The sequence below is a fragment of the Glycine soja genome, chromosome 15 (genome assembly GCF_004193775.1).
Source record: "Glycine soja cultivar W05 chromosome 15, ASM419377v2, whole genome shotgun sequence".
NCBI lineage: Eukaryota > Viridiplantae > Streptophyta > Magnoliopsida > Fabales > Fabaceae > Glycine > Glycine soja.
In genome coordinates this window covers 22,072,454-22,091,318 of record NC_041016.1, presented here as the reverse complement: position 1 = coordinate 22,091,318, position 18,865 = coordinate 22,072,454, and the positions used below count along the sequence as shown (strand labels likewise).

At 36.3% G+C, this 18,865-nt stretch overlaps 1 protein-coding gene across 1 annotated transcript; it reads left to right on the top strand.

Moving 5' to 3' along the window:
* The first annotated feature begins 9,134 nt into the window (after nt 1-9,134).
* LOC114385955 lies at nt 9,135-12,273 on the top strand. Its single transcript, XM_028345981.1, has 5 exons — nt 9,135-9,300; nt 10,691-10,965; nt 11,049-11,630; nt 11,800-11,952; nt 12,034-12,273. Exons 1-5 carry the CDS (start codon nt 9,135-9,137, stop codon nt 12,271-12,273), a joined length of 1,416 nt encoding a protein of 471 aa, XP_028201782.1.
* Nucleotides 12,274-18,865: the final 6,592 nt, after the last annotated feature.

Genomic DNA, 18,865 nt, shown 5'->3' with positions numbered 1-18,865 from the left:
CTTCTCTTGAAACTTGAAATTAATCTTGATCTTGAACTTGTTGACTCAATCTTGAAATCATTCTCTTGGGCTTTTTGTCATCATCAAAACTACTTGAATCAACTTGATTCTTCATCATGAAGCTTGCTTCTACAATCTCCCCCTTTTTGATGATGACAACCCTGAAATCAAGAAACATATACACATTCTTTTTCCTAGTCGATCACTCACTTAATTCTCCATATTCTCCCCCTTTGTTTTTGAGTTTAAGCTTCACTTGAAATTAAATTACTCAAGCATATGAGTTCTTGATTTAATCCCTATTTTCTCTCCCCCTTTGGCATCAACAAAAACCCAATGTGCGTAAAACATACATGATTTTTTTTAAAAAAAACATACACATAGCATCCATTGTAAATCAATCATAAAAGATTCTAAACTAATCATGAAGCAAGACATGAATAAACCAAATTAAAATGTAAACCACATAGTCATATAACATAATTCATAAATGTTCATTCATACTAAGCAAATATTAAAAGAAATACTAAATGTTCAAATGTCATAAAAATATAAATCATTTTGTTAAGTCACTAGCATCTAACAGTCCTAATTCTCTTCTAATATTGTAGAAAGAATCTTTGTTTAGTGGCTTTGTGAAGATGTCTGCAAGTTGATCTTTAGTATCTACAAATTCTAAAACACAGTCACCTTTTAGAACATGATCTCTAATAAAATGATGCCTAATTTCTATATGTTTGGTTCTAGAGTGAAGGACTGGATTTTTATATATATTTATGGCACTTGTGTTATCAGATTTTATGGGAATGTGATCTAATACAATTCCATAATCAGATAGTTGTTGTTTCATCCACAGAATCTGTGCACAACAACTACCAGCAGAAATATATTCTGCTTCTGCTGTGGATAATGCTACACTATTTTGCTTCTTGCTATTCCAGGAGACAAGAGCAGATCCTATGAATAGACATGTGCCACTAGTGCTTTTCCTACCTGTTTTTGATCCAGCAAAATCCGAATCTGAGTATCCTACTAAATTACATAAAGAATTCTTAGGATACCATAATCTTAAGTTAACTGTTCCTAATAGATATCTTATGATTCTTTTTACTGCCATTAGATGTGAAAACTTTGGATTTGATTGAAATCTTGCACACATGCATACACTAAACATAATATCTGGCCTACTTGCAGATAAGTAGAGTAGAGATCCAATCATACCTCTGTATTGCTTTGGATCAATGGGTTGACCGAATTCATCTTTGTCAAGGTAGCAGCTGGTGCTCATAGGAGTAGCCAAGTGTTTTGAGTTTTCCATTCCAAATTTCTTAATGAGTTCCTTGCAATATTTTGCTTGGTTGACAAAGATCCCATCATTTGTTTGTTTGATTTGTCGTCCAAGAAATTAATTTAACTCACCCATCATGGACATCTCAAACTCACTTTGCATATCAATAGAAAACTCCTTGCACAAAGATTCATTAGTAGATCCAAAGATTATATCATCAACATATATTTGTACCAATAAGATATCATTATCCTTCTTTTTAATGAATAAGGTGGTATCTACTTTTCCTCAAATGAAATTCTTTTCTAATAAGAATTTACTTAATCTTTCATACCAAGCCCTAGGTGCTTGTTTTAACCCATAAAGTGCTTTCTTTAACTTATAGACATGATCTAATTTTTGTGAATTTTCAAACCCAGGAGGTTGTTCTACATATACTTCCTCTTGGATTAGACCATTTAAGAAGGAACTCTTGACATCCATTTGATATAGTTTGAAGTTTATAATAGATGCATAAGCTAAAAGCATCCTAATGGCTTCTAATCTTGTTACAGGTGCAAATGTTTCTTCATAGTCTATACCTTCTTCTTGGTTGTACCCTTTTGCAACTAGCCTAGCTTTATTTCTAATTACTATACCATTTTCATCTAGTTTATTTCTAAATACCCACTTAGTTCCTATAATGGGGTTTTTCTTAAGAATGGGTCTTATTAGGGCTCTATTCATAATATAACATGCGGTGTTGATTGCTTCTGTCCAAAAATATTTTGGAAGTGGTGTGTCATTTAAAAGGGTTCTAGCGATTTCTTCTAAAGATCTATTTTTCCTTTCTACTACACCGTTTTGTTGGGGTGTCCTAGGTGCAGAAAAATTGTGTTCTATGCCATGTTCATCACAAAACATTTCAAAATCATTGTTTTCAAATTCACCTCCATGATCACTTCTAATGGAGATAATTTTGAGATTTTTCTTGTTTTGGATGACTTTGGCAAGTCTTCTAAATGCATGAAATGCATCATTTTTGTGAGTAAGATATAAAGTCCAAGTATATCTAGAATAATCATCAACAATTACTATGGCATAATAACTACCACCAAAACTCATGACCCTAGAGGGTCCAAACAAATCCATATGCAATAATTGTAATGGTTGAGTAGTAGATACAATCTTTTTAGATTTAAAAGATACTTTTGTTTGTTTACCTTTTTGGCATGCATCCCAAAACTTATCTTTTTCAAACTTTAATTTTGGTAAACCAACAACTAGGTCCTTTGAAATTAATCTATTTAGATGATCCATGTTAATGTGAGCAATTCTCTTATGCCATAACCATGTATCACTATCTTTACTTAGAAAACATGTATTATTTTCATATTTTTGTTTTAAATCAATCATGTAAACATTATTTTCTCTGAAACCTATATGCTCAATATCTTTGTCATGCTCATGCTTGATAATACATTTTTCAGAATCAAAGGATACTTTATATCCTTTATCACATAATTGACTAACACTCAATAGACTATGCTTTAAACCTTCTACAAGTAACACATTTTTAATGGGAGTAGAGGAACTCGTACCTATTTTGCCGACTCCAATGATTTTTCCTTTGTTGTTGTCACCGTATGTAACATGTCCACTTTTCTTGGGAGAAATTGTTGTAAACTTGGATACATCTCTCGTCATATGCTTGGAACATCCACTGTCGATGTACCACTTCTTCCTTACAGATTTTTCTTTGTTGTTTTCATGAGATTTTGTCATGAGACACAAGTTGACTTGGTCTTCATCATGATCTTGGAATAACCTATTCCTGAAATTACTTTTGATAAACAAAGAATTTAAAGAGGCCATGAATCTTGAAGTTGTTAAACTTTCTACAAGATACCTGCTCTGATACCACTTGTTGGATCAAGTGGCCTCAGAATAATTAAGAAGGGGGGGGTTGAATTAATTATTAATGAACCTTTACTAATTAAAATCTATCCTTCTTAATGTTACTAGATTCAAATTAGGCTTTTACTATAATGTTAAGAAAGTAAAGAACAAAAATAGAAACTTAACCAAAAGTAAAAGCGATAATTAAAGTGCACAGTGGAAATTAAAGAGTGTAGGGAAGAAGAAAACAAACACAAGAATTTTATACTGGTTCGGCAACAACCCGTGCCTACATCCAGTCCCCAAGTAACCTGCGGTTCTTGGGATTTCTTTTCAATCTTGTAAAAACCTTTACAAGCAAAGATCCACAAGGGATGTACCCTCCCTTATTCTCTTTGAACAAACAAGTGGATGTACCCTCCACTTGAACTGATCCACAAGAGATGTACCCTCTCTTGTTCTCAATTACAACAACCCAAGTAGATGTACCCTCTACTTGTACCACAAAGGATGTACCCTCCAATGTGTTAAGACAAAGTTCTCAAGCGGTTAGTCCTTTGAAACTTTGTGAAGGGGAAACAAAAGATATCTTAGGCGGTTAGTCCTTTGAAATCTTTTGTTTAAGGGAAAGGGAAGAATCAAAAGAATTCTAAGACTGTGTCTTTTTGAAGTCTTTGAAAAGGGAGAAGGGAGACACAAAAGAATTCAGGCGGTTAATCCTTCGTTCTTTTGGAAAAGGGAGAAGAGAGACACAAAAAGAATTCAGGCGGTTAGTCCTTGTTGAATTCAGGGAGGGGACCATTTGTCCTTCTGAGTGTTATAACTCACTTTGAATTGCCCAAAATGTGTAGGAAGTGAGATCAAAACTAAATGCACAAGCAGGTCTTCACCAAGCTCTAACTTAAGTGCTTTTAGTTTAGATGCCAAGTTAGACATTTCCATTATGTACTCTCTTATACTACTTTTGCCCTTATACTTCATGGAGATGAGTTAAGCCAAAAGGTTACTCGTCTCCGCCTTCTCATTTTTTGGCAAAATACTGTTCAATTTCATTATGAGTTTTTGGTGTGTAAGTGAGTTTTTGGTGTGTTTTGGCCTAGAGGGATGAGCTTTTGATTTATGAGAGAGAAGTAGGTGTGCTTAGTAGAAGCCAAGGTGCAAAAAATAGAGAAGCTAGAGAGTCATAAAAAACTCTCAAAACCCCCTCATATTCATAAACTTATCTCAAAAGAAAACATTTCATTTCCCTCACTTCCTCTTCTCCAAGAAACCACCATTGTAGGAGCTTAAAGTTTTGGTGTTGTGCAAAAAGGGAGCTCTTTTCTTCTCCCTTTAGGGTTTGTTGGTTTTTCCTAGGTGAGGTAATCCTTAATATTACTCTCTTTGATCTCATTTTTGTTTTCCCACAATGGACACACTTCAAAAATCCATGAAAGAGTTCATTTACAAGGTTTTAATGTGTTTTGTGTTGGTTTTAGGGTTTGTGGTGGTATGGATGATGCAGAAATGTTGTAGGAGTTAATAAAGGCTTTCATTTTGGACCCAAAATCTCCCCCTTTATTCCTCTTCTTCATCCTAAAGCTAACTCATTGAATTGATAGTAAGGAAAGCTTAAACCATATTTAATCTTGTGTTTATGTGTGCTAAATTGCATTTTTTGGTTCCTAAAATGTGGTTTGATTCGATGTTCATGTTTAGAAATAAAAGATTTGAGCTGGAATTCAAATTAGGATCCACTAGAGGATTTTCGACAGAAATTACGCTGGCTACAAACCTGTCATGCTTAAGTGAGGCCAATGGTGCACTTAAGCAAGGCAGGGAAGCTAGCTTCTATAAGCTCACACTTAAGTGAGGTCAGGGTGTGCTTAAGCGAGAACTAATAGAAAGAGAAGTAAATACCATGCTTAAGCATATAGTAAGTCACACTAAAGCAACATTGTCTATCAAGTTTTATTTTGTGTATCTCATTTGATATCCAATCCTAATTACTTCTTGAAGTGTATGTGAACCTTAAATTGGATGAATGGAGTTTATATATCTTGTTATTCCCATGTAATACATATTCATATTATTGGTGTTGATTATGGTAACTTATGGTGTGGAAAATTTCATGATGTTTAGATGAACTATGTGAGAGTTCATGTTTAGTGAATTAATGATGAATTGAACAATGATGTGAATAATAAACTGATGATATATGGAATGTGATATAGTGTATCATCATAACATGCATGTATTGATGAATGGCATTGCATGTGAGTAGACACCTAAGTTGAGGGTGCAAAAAAGGCCCTCAACCTAGTGTTAGAGGTTGCTGGTGGTGGCTAATGGGAATGGGCCTATAGAATGGATGGGTAGGCGAATCCCTAAATAGGTTAAGGTTCTTCCAAGTCTCGCTGAGGTAAGCCACTATACACGTTCATCCAGTTTTTATAAAACTGCACTTCCTCCATAGGGTTAATTCAAGTTTCTTCGAATGGTCAGATCATAAAGTACGACTATGTTAAGGGATGTACTTGGGCTAACCACTCAAAGGTAGAATCTTCCGGGAGTAAAGAGTCAACATGGCATAACATGATAGTTAGACATGTGCATTAATATTTGCAACTTGAAAATGACGTGTTACTTGATGAGTTGTATAATGACATTGTTATTGGATATGTGAAGATTTTCTATATATCTTCTGAAATGGTGATCTTATGTTATTTTCAATTATATGATGTTTTTTTTCAAAATGTGCTTACCCTTTCATTTTTTGTTGATCTGTGATGATCGTGTCATTTGACACTGGAGCAGATTTTGATGTAGCTTCCGAGGAGCATGTCACTTAGGGTTGAAATGGACTTGGTGATGGACTTAAGGACAAGATCTGAACCTCAGTCTTTTATTTATGCTTTGTCTTAGTAGGGACCAACTTATGGTTTAAATATGATTTTAGATCTGTTATATTTATTCCCTTAATAGGACCCTTAGAGATTTGTTGAAGATTTGGTTATGATGTTTTGATGATGTAAGGCCTTGGGGCACATGTACCTTTATGTTATATGTCTTGAGAACCTTTTGGTTGATGTCCATATGATATGTTGGTTTTCACAAAAAAATTATACGTATTTTCATTAATTAAATTAATTTCAAGAGTTTAATAAGGAGTAAAAGTGAATCTTTCTGCATTAAGGTTTTTGTGTTTCATATAATAGTGATGGTAGCTTGCTTGAGAAGCTTCTATGGAGGCTTGATCTTTAAGCTTCAATAAGGTCCTTTAATGGTGATTTTAGCCATGGAGTTGCAGTAGAAGATAAAGGAGAAGAGGTGAAAGGAGGTGTCATCCACTAGAGAATAAGCCATGGAAGGAGAAGCTTCACCGCTAAGAGAGTGCCTTGGATAAGAAGCTTAGAGAGAAAGCTTCAATGGAGGAAGAGAATGAGAAATAGAAAGGGGGGCGTGGGAATTGAAGGAGATTAGGGAGAGAAGTTGAACTTTGAAGTGAGTCTCACAAGTTTCTCATTCATCAAAGTTATGACAAGTGTTACACATGCTTCTATTTATAGCCTAGGTCACTAACTAAATGAAAGCTTCCTTGAGAAGCTAGTGCTTAGTTACACACACCCCTCTAATAGCTAAGCTCACCCCATGCCAAAATATATGAAAATACAAAAGGTCCCTACTATAAAGACTACGCAAAATGCCCAGAAATACAAGGCTAAAACCCTGTACTACTAGAATGGTCAAAATACAAGACCCAAAAGAAAGAAAACATATTCTAATATTTAAAAATAAGAGTGGACCCCCAAACTTGGCCCATGGGCTCAGAAATCTACCCTGAGGTTCATGAGAACCCTAGGGCCTTCTTTAGCGCTCTAGCCTAATCCTTTTGGAGTCTTCTATCCAATACCCTTGAGGGGTAGGATTGCATCATCCCCTCCCCCTTGGAAAGGATTTGACTTCAAATCCAAAGTTTCTTGATACTCTATGTTTCTTCCCTCGACACCTATAAAAAGAATAAAAACATATATATTAGTGGTGTTTGGTATGTTAGAGTAGGGTAAGGTCTGAAAACCCCTTTCTTGGGCATCTTCCCATGAGGGAACATGGTTCCTCACAAACTCAATGAGTGGTGCTACAAGTATAGAAAAAATATGTGACAAACCTTTTGTAAAAGTTCATTAAGTCATGGAAGTCCTAGATTTCTCTTATACTTGGTGGAGTGGACCACTCAGGAATGACCTTTATTCTCTTAGGGTCCGTGGGAACCCCTAGATCACTATTTAAAAAATGAAGGAAAGTAATGCAATAAAACATACCTTTTTCTATATTTTCATGTTGATTATTCCTACAAAAAAGTATGACAAAACTAAGGTTTCCCATATGAGCACCTAGGGTTGTATTGAAACCAAAAATAAGAACAAACCTACCTAATGAGTCCCTATGTACACAAATCATGGGTGCATAAGTGATTTTACAAAAGAGGGTTGCACCACTCAACACATTCATCATACCACCTATTTTATGGATTTGGTGCTTAATAATACCTATTTTGGACACCAACAAAGAACAAGGATTTAAGCTCTTATCGACCAAACCCTCATCCAACAACTTCTTTACTTCAGGAATAATCTCAAGCCCAAGAGGTGTGGCAGTGCTAACAAGTGTCTTTTTACAAAGGAAAAGATGTGGAGGTTGTCTAAGAGGGGAAGTTTCTTTATGTTTGTCTTTATTGCAAAATGACTTTCCTTCTTAGCTAACCTCTTGGAGGAGACACTTACCTCATTACACTCCTCCTTAACCATTAAAGGTTGTCCTTCTTCTTGGGGGTAGATTTCTTCACTAGATTCTTCTCCTTTTGCTTCTTCACTTTCACTAGAGGAAGGTGAAGTAGTAGCCTCATCTTGACTACTATAAATGTCTTGGCCCCTCATAATCATGGTTTTCTTGGTGGGGCATTGAGAAGTAATGTGTCTCTTCCAAGAGATTTAAAGAACATTATAGAGCTAGTCTTCTCTTGCATACTAGCCTTAGGGGGTTGCTTTTCTATTGTCTTCCCCTTATCATCTTTGGGCTTAGAAGGTGTCACCCCTAAGATGCCTTGACCTTGCTCTTTCTTTGGATAAGAGTGAGAGCCATAAGATTTTGAAGTAGACTTCCTTTTAAGTTGTTGCTCTACCTTTATTTCCCAATCTAAGTAAGCCTCTACATTGTCCTTCCCATGGAAGTATGGGAGGTTAATGTTAGCCTCTTGAGGCTTTCTTTCCTTTTCTCTCCTATGGGAATGAGGTATCAGATGTGACCTATGCCTCCCTTCATAATAGTCACGAATTTCTTCACTTAGGCTCTTGCAAGAGTCATGACTACTATAGGAGGCATGTTTTTCTTTTCTTAACTCTTTTAGTATTTTCCTTTTTTCTTCTTCCCTTATTTGTTCCCTCTCATCATGATTTATTTCTACCCTCTCTTTTCCTTTTTCTTTTCTTTCTAGTTTTTCTTCCCATAACTTAAGGGAACTCGACTCATCTAAGATTCTAGATAGAGGGTCCTTATGACTAGTACCCTCACCATTAACACTAGATGAATGATGACTCATGTTGATTCCTAAGTTGTGGTTCTTTCTTGTTGGGGGTTTGCAAAGGTAAAAGCTAAGGTAAAAGTTGAAGATGAAGAAAGTATTATGCAATAACAAGATAAACTAGGCATGACTAGTAAAGAAAATAAGCTATGAAAGTAAAGTGCAAGAAATGTAAACTAGGCAGATCCTAAGAGTGTTTGGATGACCATATTTAGGGTGTTACTTGGTGCACCCAACATTTTTGCTGGGGCACCCAACACCCATGGCGAAAAGTCCAAAATGCCCTTCACCCTATTACTATAAAATCTTAAAGTTAGTCGTTCGTACAATGCATTTCCTGCATTTTGTTCATAGGGCACTTCTTCATCTTCAGCTTCCTCTCATCCGCTTATTCATCTTCTTCTGCCTATGCGCGTGTTCGTCTTCCTCTTCCACCCATTCACGATTATTGCTTGTTCTTCTTCCGGTCCTCCGTTGGTGGTTGTTCCTATTCCGGTGTTCTTCCGCCGTTCACTTCTTCCGTTGGTGGTTGTTCCTGTGTTCTTCCAGTCATTGGGTGATCTTCTTCTTCCAGGTAAGTGGTCCCTTCCCTTTGAAGCTGTTTTTGTTGAAGTGTTCAATGATTTTTTGCTATTGTGATGTTGTTGCATGATTGTATTGTTGTTTGTAATTGGTTTTGGGTGGCTATTGTTGTTGGTTTTGATTTTGTGGTGAAGCTTCACCGGAAAAATGGGTTTTTGTAGACAAAAACCCATACGGATTACTGGTTCATACGGATTAGTAATCTATATGAGCCATACAGATCACTGATCCATATGGTTCATACATATTACTGATCTATATGACCCGTAAGGATCAGTAATCCGTATGGGTTTTTTTTATGTTAATTGGATTTTTTTAAAAAAAATTTAAATTATAAAAATATGTTTAAATATTCGTTGGTTAAAATTTTTGATAAAAAAATAATTGTCACTACTGCCATACGGTATGGTTCATACAAATTGTCAATCCATATGAACCATTTGATCCATATGGTTTTTTTTTTTACTTTTTTTTTTGGAAATTTAAAATGGATTGTTTAAAGTTTTTAAATAAACTGGGCCATACAGATCACTAATCCATATGTTTTTTTTTTGTTTTTTTTTTAATTTAAAAAGGAGTGTATAATTTTTTTGAAAAAAACTTTGCCATATGGACGACAATCCGTATGAACCATACGGATCACTGATCCATATGTTTTTTTTTTAATTTTTTTTGAAAGTTAAAAAGGACTGTTAGATTTTTTTTTTAAAAAAAATACTTTTCCATATGGATCACTAATCCATATGTTTTTTTTTTGTTTTTTTAAATTTTAAAAAGATGGCTGAATTTTTTGAAATTTTTTTGTTTAAATTAATTTAAAAATCAGCTTTTAAATTTATTTTTGTTGTATTTATTTTGAAATGTTTTATGGTTTAGTGATTTTGTTAATAAAATTTAGTGTAATTATTTGTTGTAGTATCATAATCATTTGTGAAATTTAATCATTATTGAAAATTGATTATGTATGGACTGATTTGGTTAGTGTTGTTGATTATTTTTCTTTAGGTCTCCCTTATTTATATTATTTGGCTAGTTTTTTATTTAATTATGTTTGGTAAAATAACATTACATTTGATTAGATTAGTAAGATTTGATTACTAAGATTAGATTAGATTTCCCATATTAGGAGTAAGATTAGACAAGAAAGATTAGATTACATTTATCAAATTAAGAATAAGATTAGATTACCTAAGATTTCCAAATGTAAGACTATATTTAAATTAATTAAAATTAGTTATAAAAATAATTTAATTGTATAACAAATGTGTAAGTTATAAAAAATGATTGAAATCATTTATTAAAATTTGGGCCATTGAATATAAAAAATAGGATAAGTATTATGCAGATAATGGTTAGAACTAGAGGTCTTGGTTGAGCTTTAGGCCGAGCAATAGGAAAAGTGTTGGGGAGGAGAGACGACAATGACGATGATGCCCCCCAACGGCGATGGCCTACTACATCGGCCCGTAGACAGCGACAACAACAGGTTGTTGTTGAGGACCCTCCTACACCCGAGGAGAAATTAGTCGACAACCAGCCAGAAGCACCTGTTCAAGAAGGTGTTATTGATGTTGAGGGTTTTCCAGGCGGATCCCATGACACATCAGTTCTCAAAGATTATGAAAATCACATTGCTTTGAGAGTGTGGAATGGAGAGGTATGTAATTTTTAGAAAACATAAAGAACATAGTTTAGTAGTTAATAATTTTTTAATTTTATTGTCGATATTATTGTTTGTAGGAACGTCCTGAGTTGAAGCTATCTTCCCATGGAAGGAAGATGACTAAGTTTGGGAGGCCTGCCCCAGAGATTGAAGGCCTTGTGGCGGCTAGTGGACTGAGTCCTTTGATCACTTGTTCCCTAGATACGGGCAATCGGGGACTAATGTCTGCTTTTATGGAACGCTGGCATAAGGAAACTAGCAGTTTCTATTTGCCCATCGGAGAGGTGACTATCACCTTGGATGATGTTGCATCGTTGCTACATTTTCCCGTTGCAGGGGTGTTCCACAGCTTCAAGCTACTCAAAGTCGATGACGCTGTCGAGATGTTGGTGGAATTGCTCAAGGTCAGCGCTACAGAGGCGAGAGCTGAGATGATTCAGTGTCATGGCTCTTATGTTCGACTATCGTGGCTGCGCGACGTGTATAAGCTGAAGATCGAGGCATGTGACTGGATTGTAGCAGCGCGAGTGTATTTATTGCATCTGTTTGGATGCACAATCTTTGCTAACAAGAGTGCCACACACGTGCACGTGGTATTCTTGGATGCATTGCATGATTTGACGCAGAGTAGAGGTTATGCATGGGGCCCTGCTGCACTTGTGCAAATGTATGATAATTTAAATGACAAGTCAAGAGCACGGCTAGGCAGCTTGCAGGATATATCACTCTGTTATAGGTTAGTGAAGATGTCACAAAAAGTTTTTCATTGAAGTTTATTATTAAATGTTGTCGTGTATTTTAATAAATATGTTTGTAAAATATATTTAGTGTTGGATCTACAAGCATTTTCCATCTATTGCTTCCATTGTTCCTACTGAGGATTATGATGAGAGAAGATCATGTGCATGTCGATGGACCTCTGGCAAGGCACTGCCCGTTTCCACGTATCGGAGGTGTCTGGAAAGACTGACCCTTGACGCGGTGTGCTAGATTCCGTACGGTGACCACCATTCATTTAGAGAATTTGAGATCATCTCATTATTTTCTAACCATCTCAGATAGGGCCCCTTGACGGTCATTCACCGATCGGAGACGGTTATACGACAGTTCAGCTACATCCAGGCTATTCCGCCACACCTTGCTGCGTCTTTGCTGTCTGTTGCAGAAATTGATGATAGATGGAAGCAGTTTAGTGAGTATATTGCACTTGTAGGGCAATTATGTGCAGTGCCTGGCCACTGTTTGCCAGATTACATGGATTGGTTTTACATGATATCACACCCATTCATGAGTTTGGCATAGCCAGGGCATCCTCCTAGAGTACCTCGAGTTCAGCAACATGAAGAATTTGTTGAACCAGATATGTATCAACAACCGATGGTGGTAGCAGCACCTAATGAGGCAGACATTGATGTGCATCATCCTTGACATTCAGTGGTATGTTGGATTTCCCCTGCGGTTACTTTTTGTTCCATTTTTTCTTCGCACAAATATATTCAAGGGAAATCCGGTTTGCCAGAAAGCGCACCAGATCGTCAAGTATTTAAAAATTACAACGGATGAATCCGAGTATCGAACACAGGGAACTAATGTTAACCTGAGTTAAGTTCAGAAATGAAGCATTATTGAGAGAACATGTATGATTGATAATTTCAAACAGAATTTAAACTAAACTTTTATGCTAAAAACTATAAAATGCAAAGTAAGTAAAAGTGATAGCAGTAGGTAGAAATGTTGGATCTTTTTAACAAACAAGCTTATGCATATAAATATTTTTCTCTAATCAATCATGCTCTTGTGTTCTATGCTATAGCCTAAATTACTTAACCTCGATCCCTCGTCAGACCGAATCAATCCAAGCTTCGTCCTCAGATCCATCTTGTTGGACTAGGCCCAATTTAGACGACCATCTTAGGTTTAGACTAACTTAAACTAAGTTTCGTCCGCAGATCCCTCTTGTAAGACTAGACTCAGCTCAAGCAGCTTATGAAAGTTTAGCCTAATTTAGCCTAAGCTTCGTCCGCAGATCCCTCTTGGAAGACTAGGCCTAGACTAAACAACATTATTGTAACAATATAATTAAAACCAAAACTTAATCTGCAGATCCCTCTTGTAAGACTAAGTTTCGATCCTGCTTCAATCAAGTTCTAAGGCAACAGTACATTTCCCAATGCTACAATCACCTAACTATGCACACAAATAGAAGATCAGACCAAAAACATACAAACATTAAGCATTGAAGAATGCATTGAACACAGAAAACATAATCAATTAGATATTAAGTATTTACATCATCTGTTCATTAGAAATCCCCAACTAGGGTGTTTAGCCAGCCATTACAAAGAAACCCTAACAATAAATGAGATTAAAAGTAGAGAATGATAAGAAGGGGGATTCCTCCTCCTCTTCTCAGCATCTCACACTCACTCTCCAACTCACTAATCTTTCCCTAATTTCAAAACCTAGGCTTCAATGCACAAGCTGCTCCTCTTGCTGCTTCTAAGGCTCTTTTACTGAAATTGGCACTCTGGAATAGTGTGCACAAGTCTGAGCAAAGAATGCAAAAAGTGTTTGCCCTAATTCTGCACAAAATAGGCTTTAAATAGGCTCTGAAATTGTGACGTTGCGCTTAGCGCCACCCTCGCGCTTGCGTGAGTAAGTGGGTTTGGACTTAGCGCCAGTCTTGCGCTGAGCCTGGCAGAAGACACCTGCTGTGCTTAGTGCACTGATCTCGCGCTTAACGCGTGGCCTTGATGTCGATGCTCTTCCAGATTCTCCTTTGCGCTAAGCGCGCTGAAGCTGCGCTTAGCGGTGGATACACGCTTAACCCAACTGCTACTTTTTGTACTTCAAAACTTAGCCTCTTTCCACCTGAAAATGCACAAATTTCATCATTAAATCCAATGGAAATGTTATGGAGATAGCTTTAACCATAGAACATGATTTATTTACAAGATTACTCCAAAATAACCATAAATTGGGGAACTATACAAGTTTTGGAAAATGATTTATATACAAAAGTTAGTCGTATAAGGCGACTAACAAACTTCCCCAAATTTACAGTTTTGCTTGTCCTCAAGCAAAGAAAGAACAACTCACTTGTCCTCAAGTGATAAAGACAGTGGTCAATCAAAAGAAAATGGTGTCTGATTCATAAAGGAATTCAACCATATGAACTGAATATCATGGAATGCTTAAATCAATTACTTCTCACAAGCATGCAGCTTTTCAAAGATAGGAGCATAAGCATTAAAGTCGCAACTGAAATAAGCTAGTAAGCATGACAGAAATCAAGGAAGGATCATCAACCAAAACCTCATAGTTATTGTTTCACTCAAGCTCAAGTGTTTAGGCTTATTCCATCATAAACAACCAACACAAGTTCCAACCTTTGCATTTCATCTTATATCATACAGCAATGAACACACAAAATGAATCCGAAGGACTTTCTAGGCTTGTAATGGGGCTAGGCTGCCAAAAATTCATGGTTTTTCTAGGATTCAAAAGCTTAGGTTCTAGGAGAGCATTCATCCATAGAATAACCTTCACTTTTTCATTCATTCCTAACCCATAGTCGCCCTTTATTTAGGCACTTAGCTTAATTTCATGATTTTGCAGCATACATGTATAAGCAAGCTTCATGATGAATCAAGATTGATTCAAGGAGTTTTGATGATAACAAAGATAATGACAAAAAGCTCAAAAGTCAAGATCACTTCATGATAACAAGGATGATGACATTCAAGAATGAGTTCAAGATTGAGTCAAGAACACTTCAAGGATCAAGAGGAAATTTGATTTCAAGAATCAAGAATCAAGATTCAAGAATAATCAAGATCAAGATTCAAGACTCAAAGATTCAAGAATCAAGAGAAGACTTAATCAAGATAAGTATTAAAAAGTTTTTCAAAACATTGAGTAGCACAAGAAGTTTTCACAAAATCATTACCAAAGAGTTTTACTCTCTGGTAATCGATTACCAGATTATAGTAATCGATTACCAGTGGTTTTAAAACGTTAAGATTTTCAAAATTCAAAATGAAGAGTCACATTTGTTGATGTGTAATCGATTACACTTTTATGGTAATCAATTACCAGTGACTGTTTTCGAAAAATTCATTTCCAAAAGTCACATTTCTTCAAGTGATTTGTTTCTGAAGATTCTTTCAAAAGTCATATCTTTTTAAGTGATTAGTTTTAAAGGAATTGCCAAGAGTTACAAGTTTTGACTTGAGTTATCAAGAAACTATAAATATGTGACCTTGGCATGAAACATTACAACAATCTCATTCAAATCTATCATCTCTTTCAACCATTCTATCTTTCAATATCTTCTTTCATTTCTTTCAGAACTTTCTTATTTCATCTTTCTAAAAGTTTTTTGTTCAAAGTTTTTTCTTCCAAGAAAAGTTCTTTGTTAAAAAACTTGTGCTATTCATCTTTTTCATTCTCTTCTCCCTTTGCCAAAAAGAATTCGCCAAAGACTAACCGCCTGAATTCCTTTTGTGTCTCTCTTCTCCCTTTTCCAAAACAACGAAGGACTAACCGCCTGAATTCTTTTGTGTCTCCCTTCTCCCTTGTCAAAGAATTCAAAACGACACAGTCTGAGAATTCTTTTGATTCTTCCCTTTCCCTAAAACAAAGGATTTCAAAGGACTAACTGCCTGAGAATTCTTTTGTTTCCCCCTTCACAAAGTTTCAAAGGACTAACCGCCTGAGAACTTTGTCTTAACACATTGGAGGGTACATCCTTTGTGGTACAAGTAGAGGGTACATCTACTTGGGTTGTTGACTGAGAACAAGAGAGGGTACATCTCTTGTGGATCAGTTCTAGTGGAGGGTACATCCACTAGGTTGTTCAAAGAGAACAAGGGAGGGTACATCCCTTGTGGATCTTTGCTTGTAAAAGGATTTTTACAAGGTTGAAAAGAAATTTCAAGGACCGCAGGTCGCTTGGGGACTGGATGTAGGCACGGGTTGTTGCCGAACCAGTATAAAAACTCTTGTGTGTTTGTCTCCTTCTTCCTTACTCTTTTAATTTCCGTTGTGCACTTTAATTCTTGCTTTTACTTTTGGTTAAGTTTCTTTTCTATTCTTCATTTACTTAACAACATAGTAAAAGCCTTAGAAGAGTAAATTTTTAATTAGTAAAGGTTTAGGAATAATTAATTCAACCCTCCTTCTTAATTATTCTGAGGCCACTTGATCCAACAATACACACTTATTAATTTTATTTGTACTTACAATTTTTTTTAACATTATATACATAAATAGTGTCTGTATATTATTTTCTTTGACCATTTCAATCCTTACCCAGTGCCTCCCCCAAATTTGGGACAAATTTACCTTGATAATAACTCCCCCAAATTTGGGACAAATTTGCTTTGAACCTAGCTTCTGTGGATGATGCTGTCCTACAACCTAAAATAAGGTAGAAGAAGATACAACTGAATAGGCTCCAGGTTCAATCAATCAATAAATTCATTCAGCTTAAATTGGGTGCAAGGGATAATTGATTCAAACATATGGTCAGCCTTTTGGCTAACTGGCTATTCATAATCAAACATGGCTTTCATCATCCTCAAATTCATGCATCCAGTCCATACTTCAGAGACTCATGCAAAACTCAGTACTAAATGATAGTTTTTTCTCTCAAAATTTAAAGATCACACTCTCACCGAGATACAATTAATGCATTCCTTCACAATCAATCTGACAACCAACTAACATTTTCAGACATACTTCCAATCACATGCTCATTCTCTTCTAATGACTGCAAACTTGATCAAAACGATCAACTAATCATCCCAATCCATTCAATTCATTCATTTGCTCAATCAAATCATTTTCAAACACTCATTTCATACCAAACAAGCCACTGCATACAAAGTTCAACCAATTCACTATTCAATCAAGCTTTTTGTACAAGTAAACAAACAACTACACTACTGAAATTTAAATGCTGAAATTTAAATGACATAAATCATAAAATAACTGAAAATAAACTAAAATGTTAAGAATGCAAAAATTTAAACGTCCTGCTCCTCCTGTGGCTGGTCTTCATTAAGATCCAGTGCTGGAGCTGTTGATGAATCCTGGATAGGCTACTCTAACTTCGCAACTGGTGCAGCATCCTCAGGTATATGTGTTGGGGCTGGAGATGGTTGTGGAGTCTGATCTGGAGTAGTCTCCTCCTCCTCTGCTGGTGCTGGTGCTGGCGGCTCCTAAGTATCACGCTCCTGGGCTGCAGAGGCTCCACCCCCTCCAGAAGAAGAGGGTTGGTCTCTGTTTGCTGGTTTTGGCAAGTGAACCGGAACGCACAAGTAGTATAAAACCATAAGAACCGAGTATCAAACACTCGGGGAACTTGTGTTATTTGGTAAGCTATTTCAGCAAATAGGTGTCTGGTGTGTAAAGGTAAGTGTGAATATGAACAGGTGTATAAACTATCTATGCAAAAAGAAAGAAAATCACACGCGAGAAATGATGTGTAAAAACAAGTAAAGAACACGTTGGTCTTCCTAATAGGTGCATGATGCTAAAAAGATATTCTCTACCTAACAATGCTAATGTGTTCTTATGGTGTCTCCTGAGATACTAAACCCCGATTCCTCATGATAGTTTAGCCTAATCTTGATCAAGCATCGCCCGCAGATTCCTCTTGTAAGACTAAACTCAACCAAGACCGCATTAAGACACACATACTCAACTAAATTATTGCACCCCGATTCATTGTGAAAGCACGACAACTCAGCCCTGCACTATCAAGGACTTTAGAGTCAGACCAGTTTCCACTATTGAATGACCCTAAAAAAGCATGCATCTACGTGATCAAGGTAAAGGCATACTGTAATGAAAAGCAGATAGTACAGAGAACACACAAAACATCATTAAATAGATATAATTATATTTACATTAGGTACCTACAGGGAAGATCCAACAGAGGATTTAGCTTTCCATACCAGGAAGCCTTCTTAACAATAAAGAGAAGAACAAGATGCAAGATTGCAAAAATACAAGTGGTGAGGATGTCTCCTTCACCTCTAGGATCTCACAATCACTCATAAACTCATCTCAAGCTCTCAAACCGGCTCCTGCTTCAAGCTCTAGTCTCTGCAGATCTTCACACAACAAAATCTCTCAAAACTCTTTGGAACTTGGACCTTTCTCTCTCTAGAAACCCTAGACATGCAAAGCTCTGAATCCCCATCCAAACTCCCTTCACAAAATCTGATTTCAGGCTTAAATAGTTGACCTTGTTCGTGCTCGTGCGCTTAGCGCACATTAGTGATTTTTGGCTTAGTGCGCCTTTCTCGCTTAGCAGATGATCTGAAGTGGTGCACTTAGAGAGATGAAGCGGTGCGCTTAGCGAACCTGTACAACTCATATTCTTCCAGAGTCTTCCTCGGGCTTAGCCCAGGAGTGTTGCGCTTAGCGGACGCTCGCTAAGCCAACATATTGGCTTAGCGAGAAGGTACAAAATAGCACTTTCCAAAGCTTGCCTAATTAACCTGAAATCGAGAGAAAATGATTATTAAACACACAAAATGAAAATACTAAGTATTTATTACTATTGGATCAAGTGGACTCAGAATAATTAAGAAGGGGGGGTTGAATTAATTATTAACGAACCTTTACTAATTAAAATTTACCCTTCTTAGGCTTTTACTATGTTGTTAAGAAAGTAAAGAACATAAAAATGAACTTAACCAAAAGTAAAAGCGGTAATTAAAGTGCACAGCGGAAATTAAAGAGTGTAGGGAAGAAGAAGACAAACACAAGAGTTTTTATACTGGTTCGGCAACAACCCGTGCCTACATCCAGTCCCCATGCGACCTGCGGTCCTTGAGATTTCTTTTCAACCTTGTAAAAATCCTTTTACAAGCAAAGATCC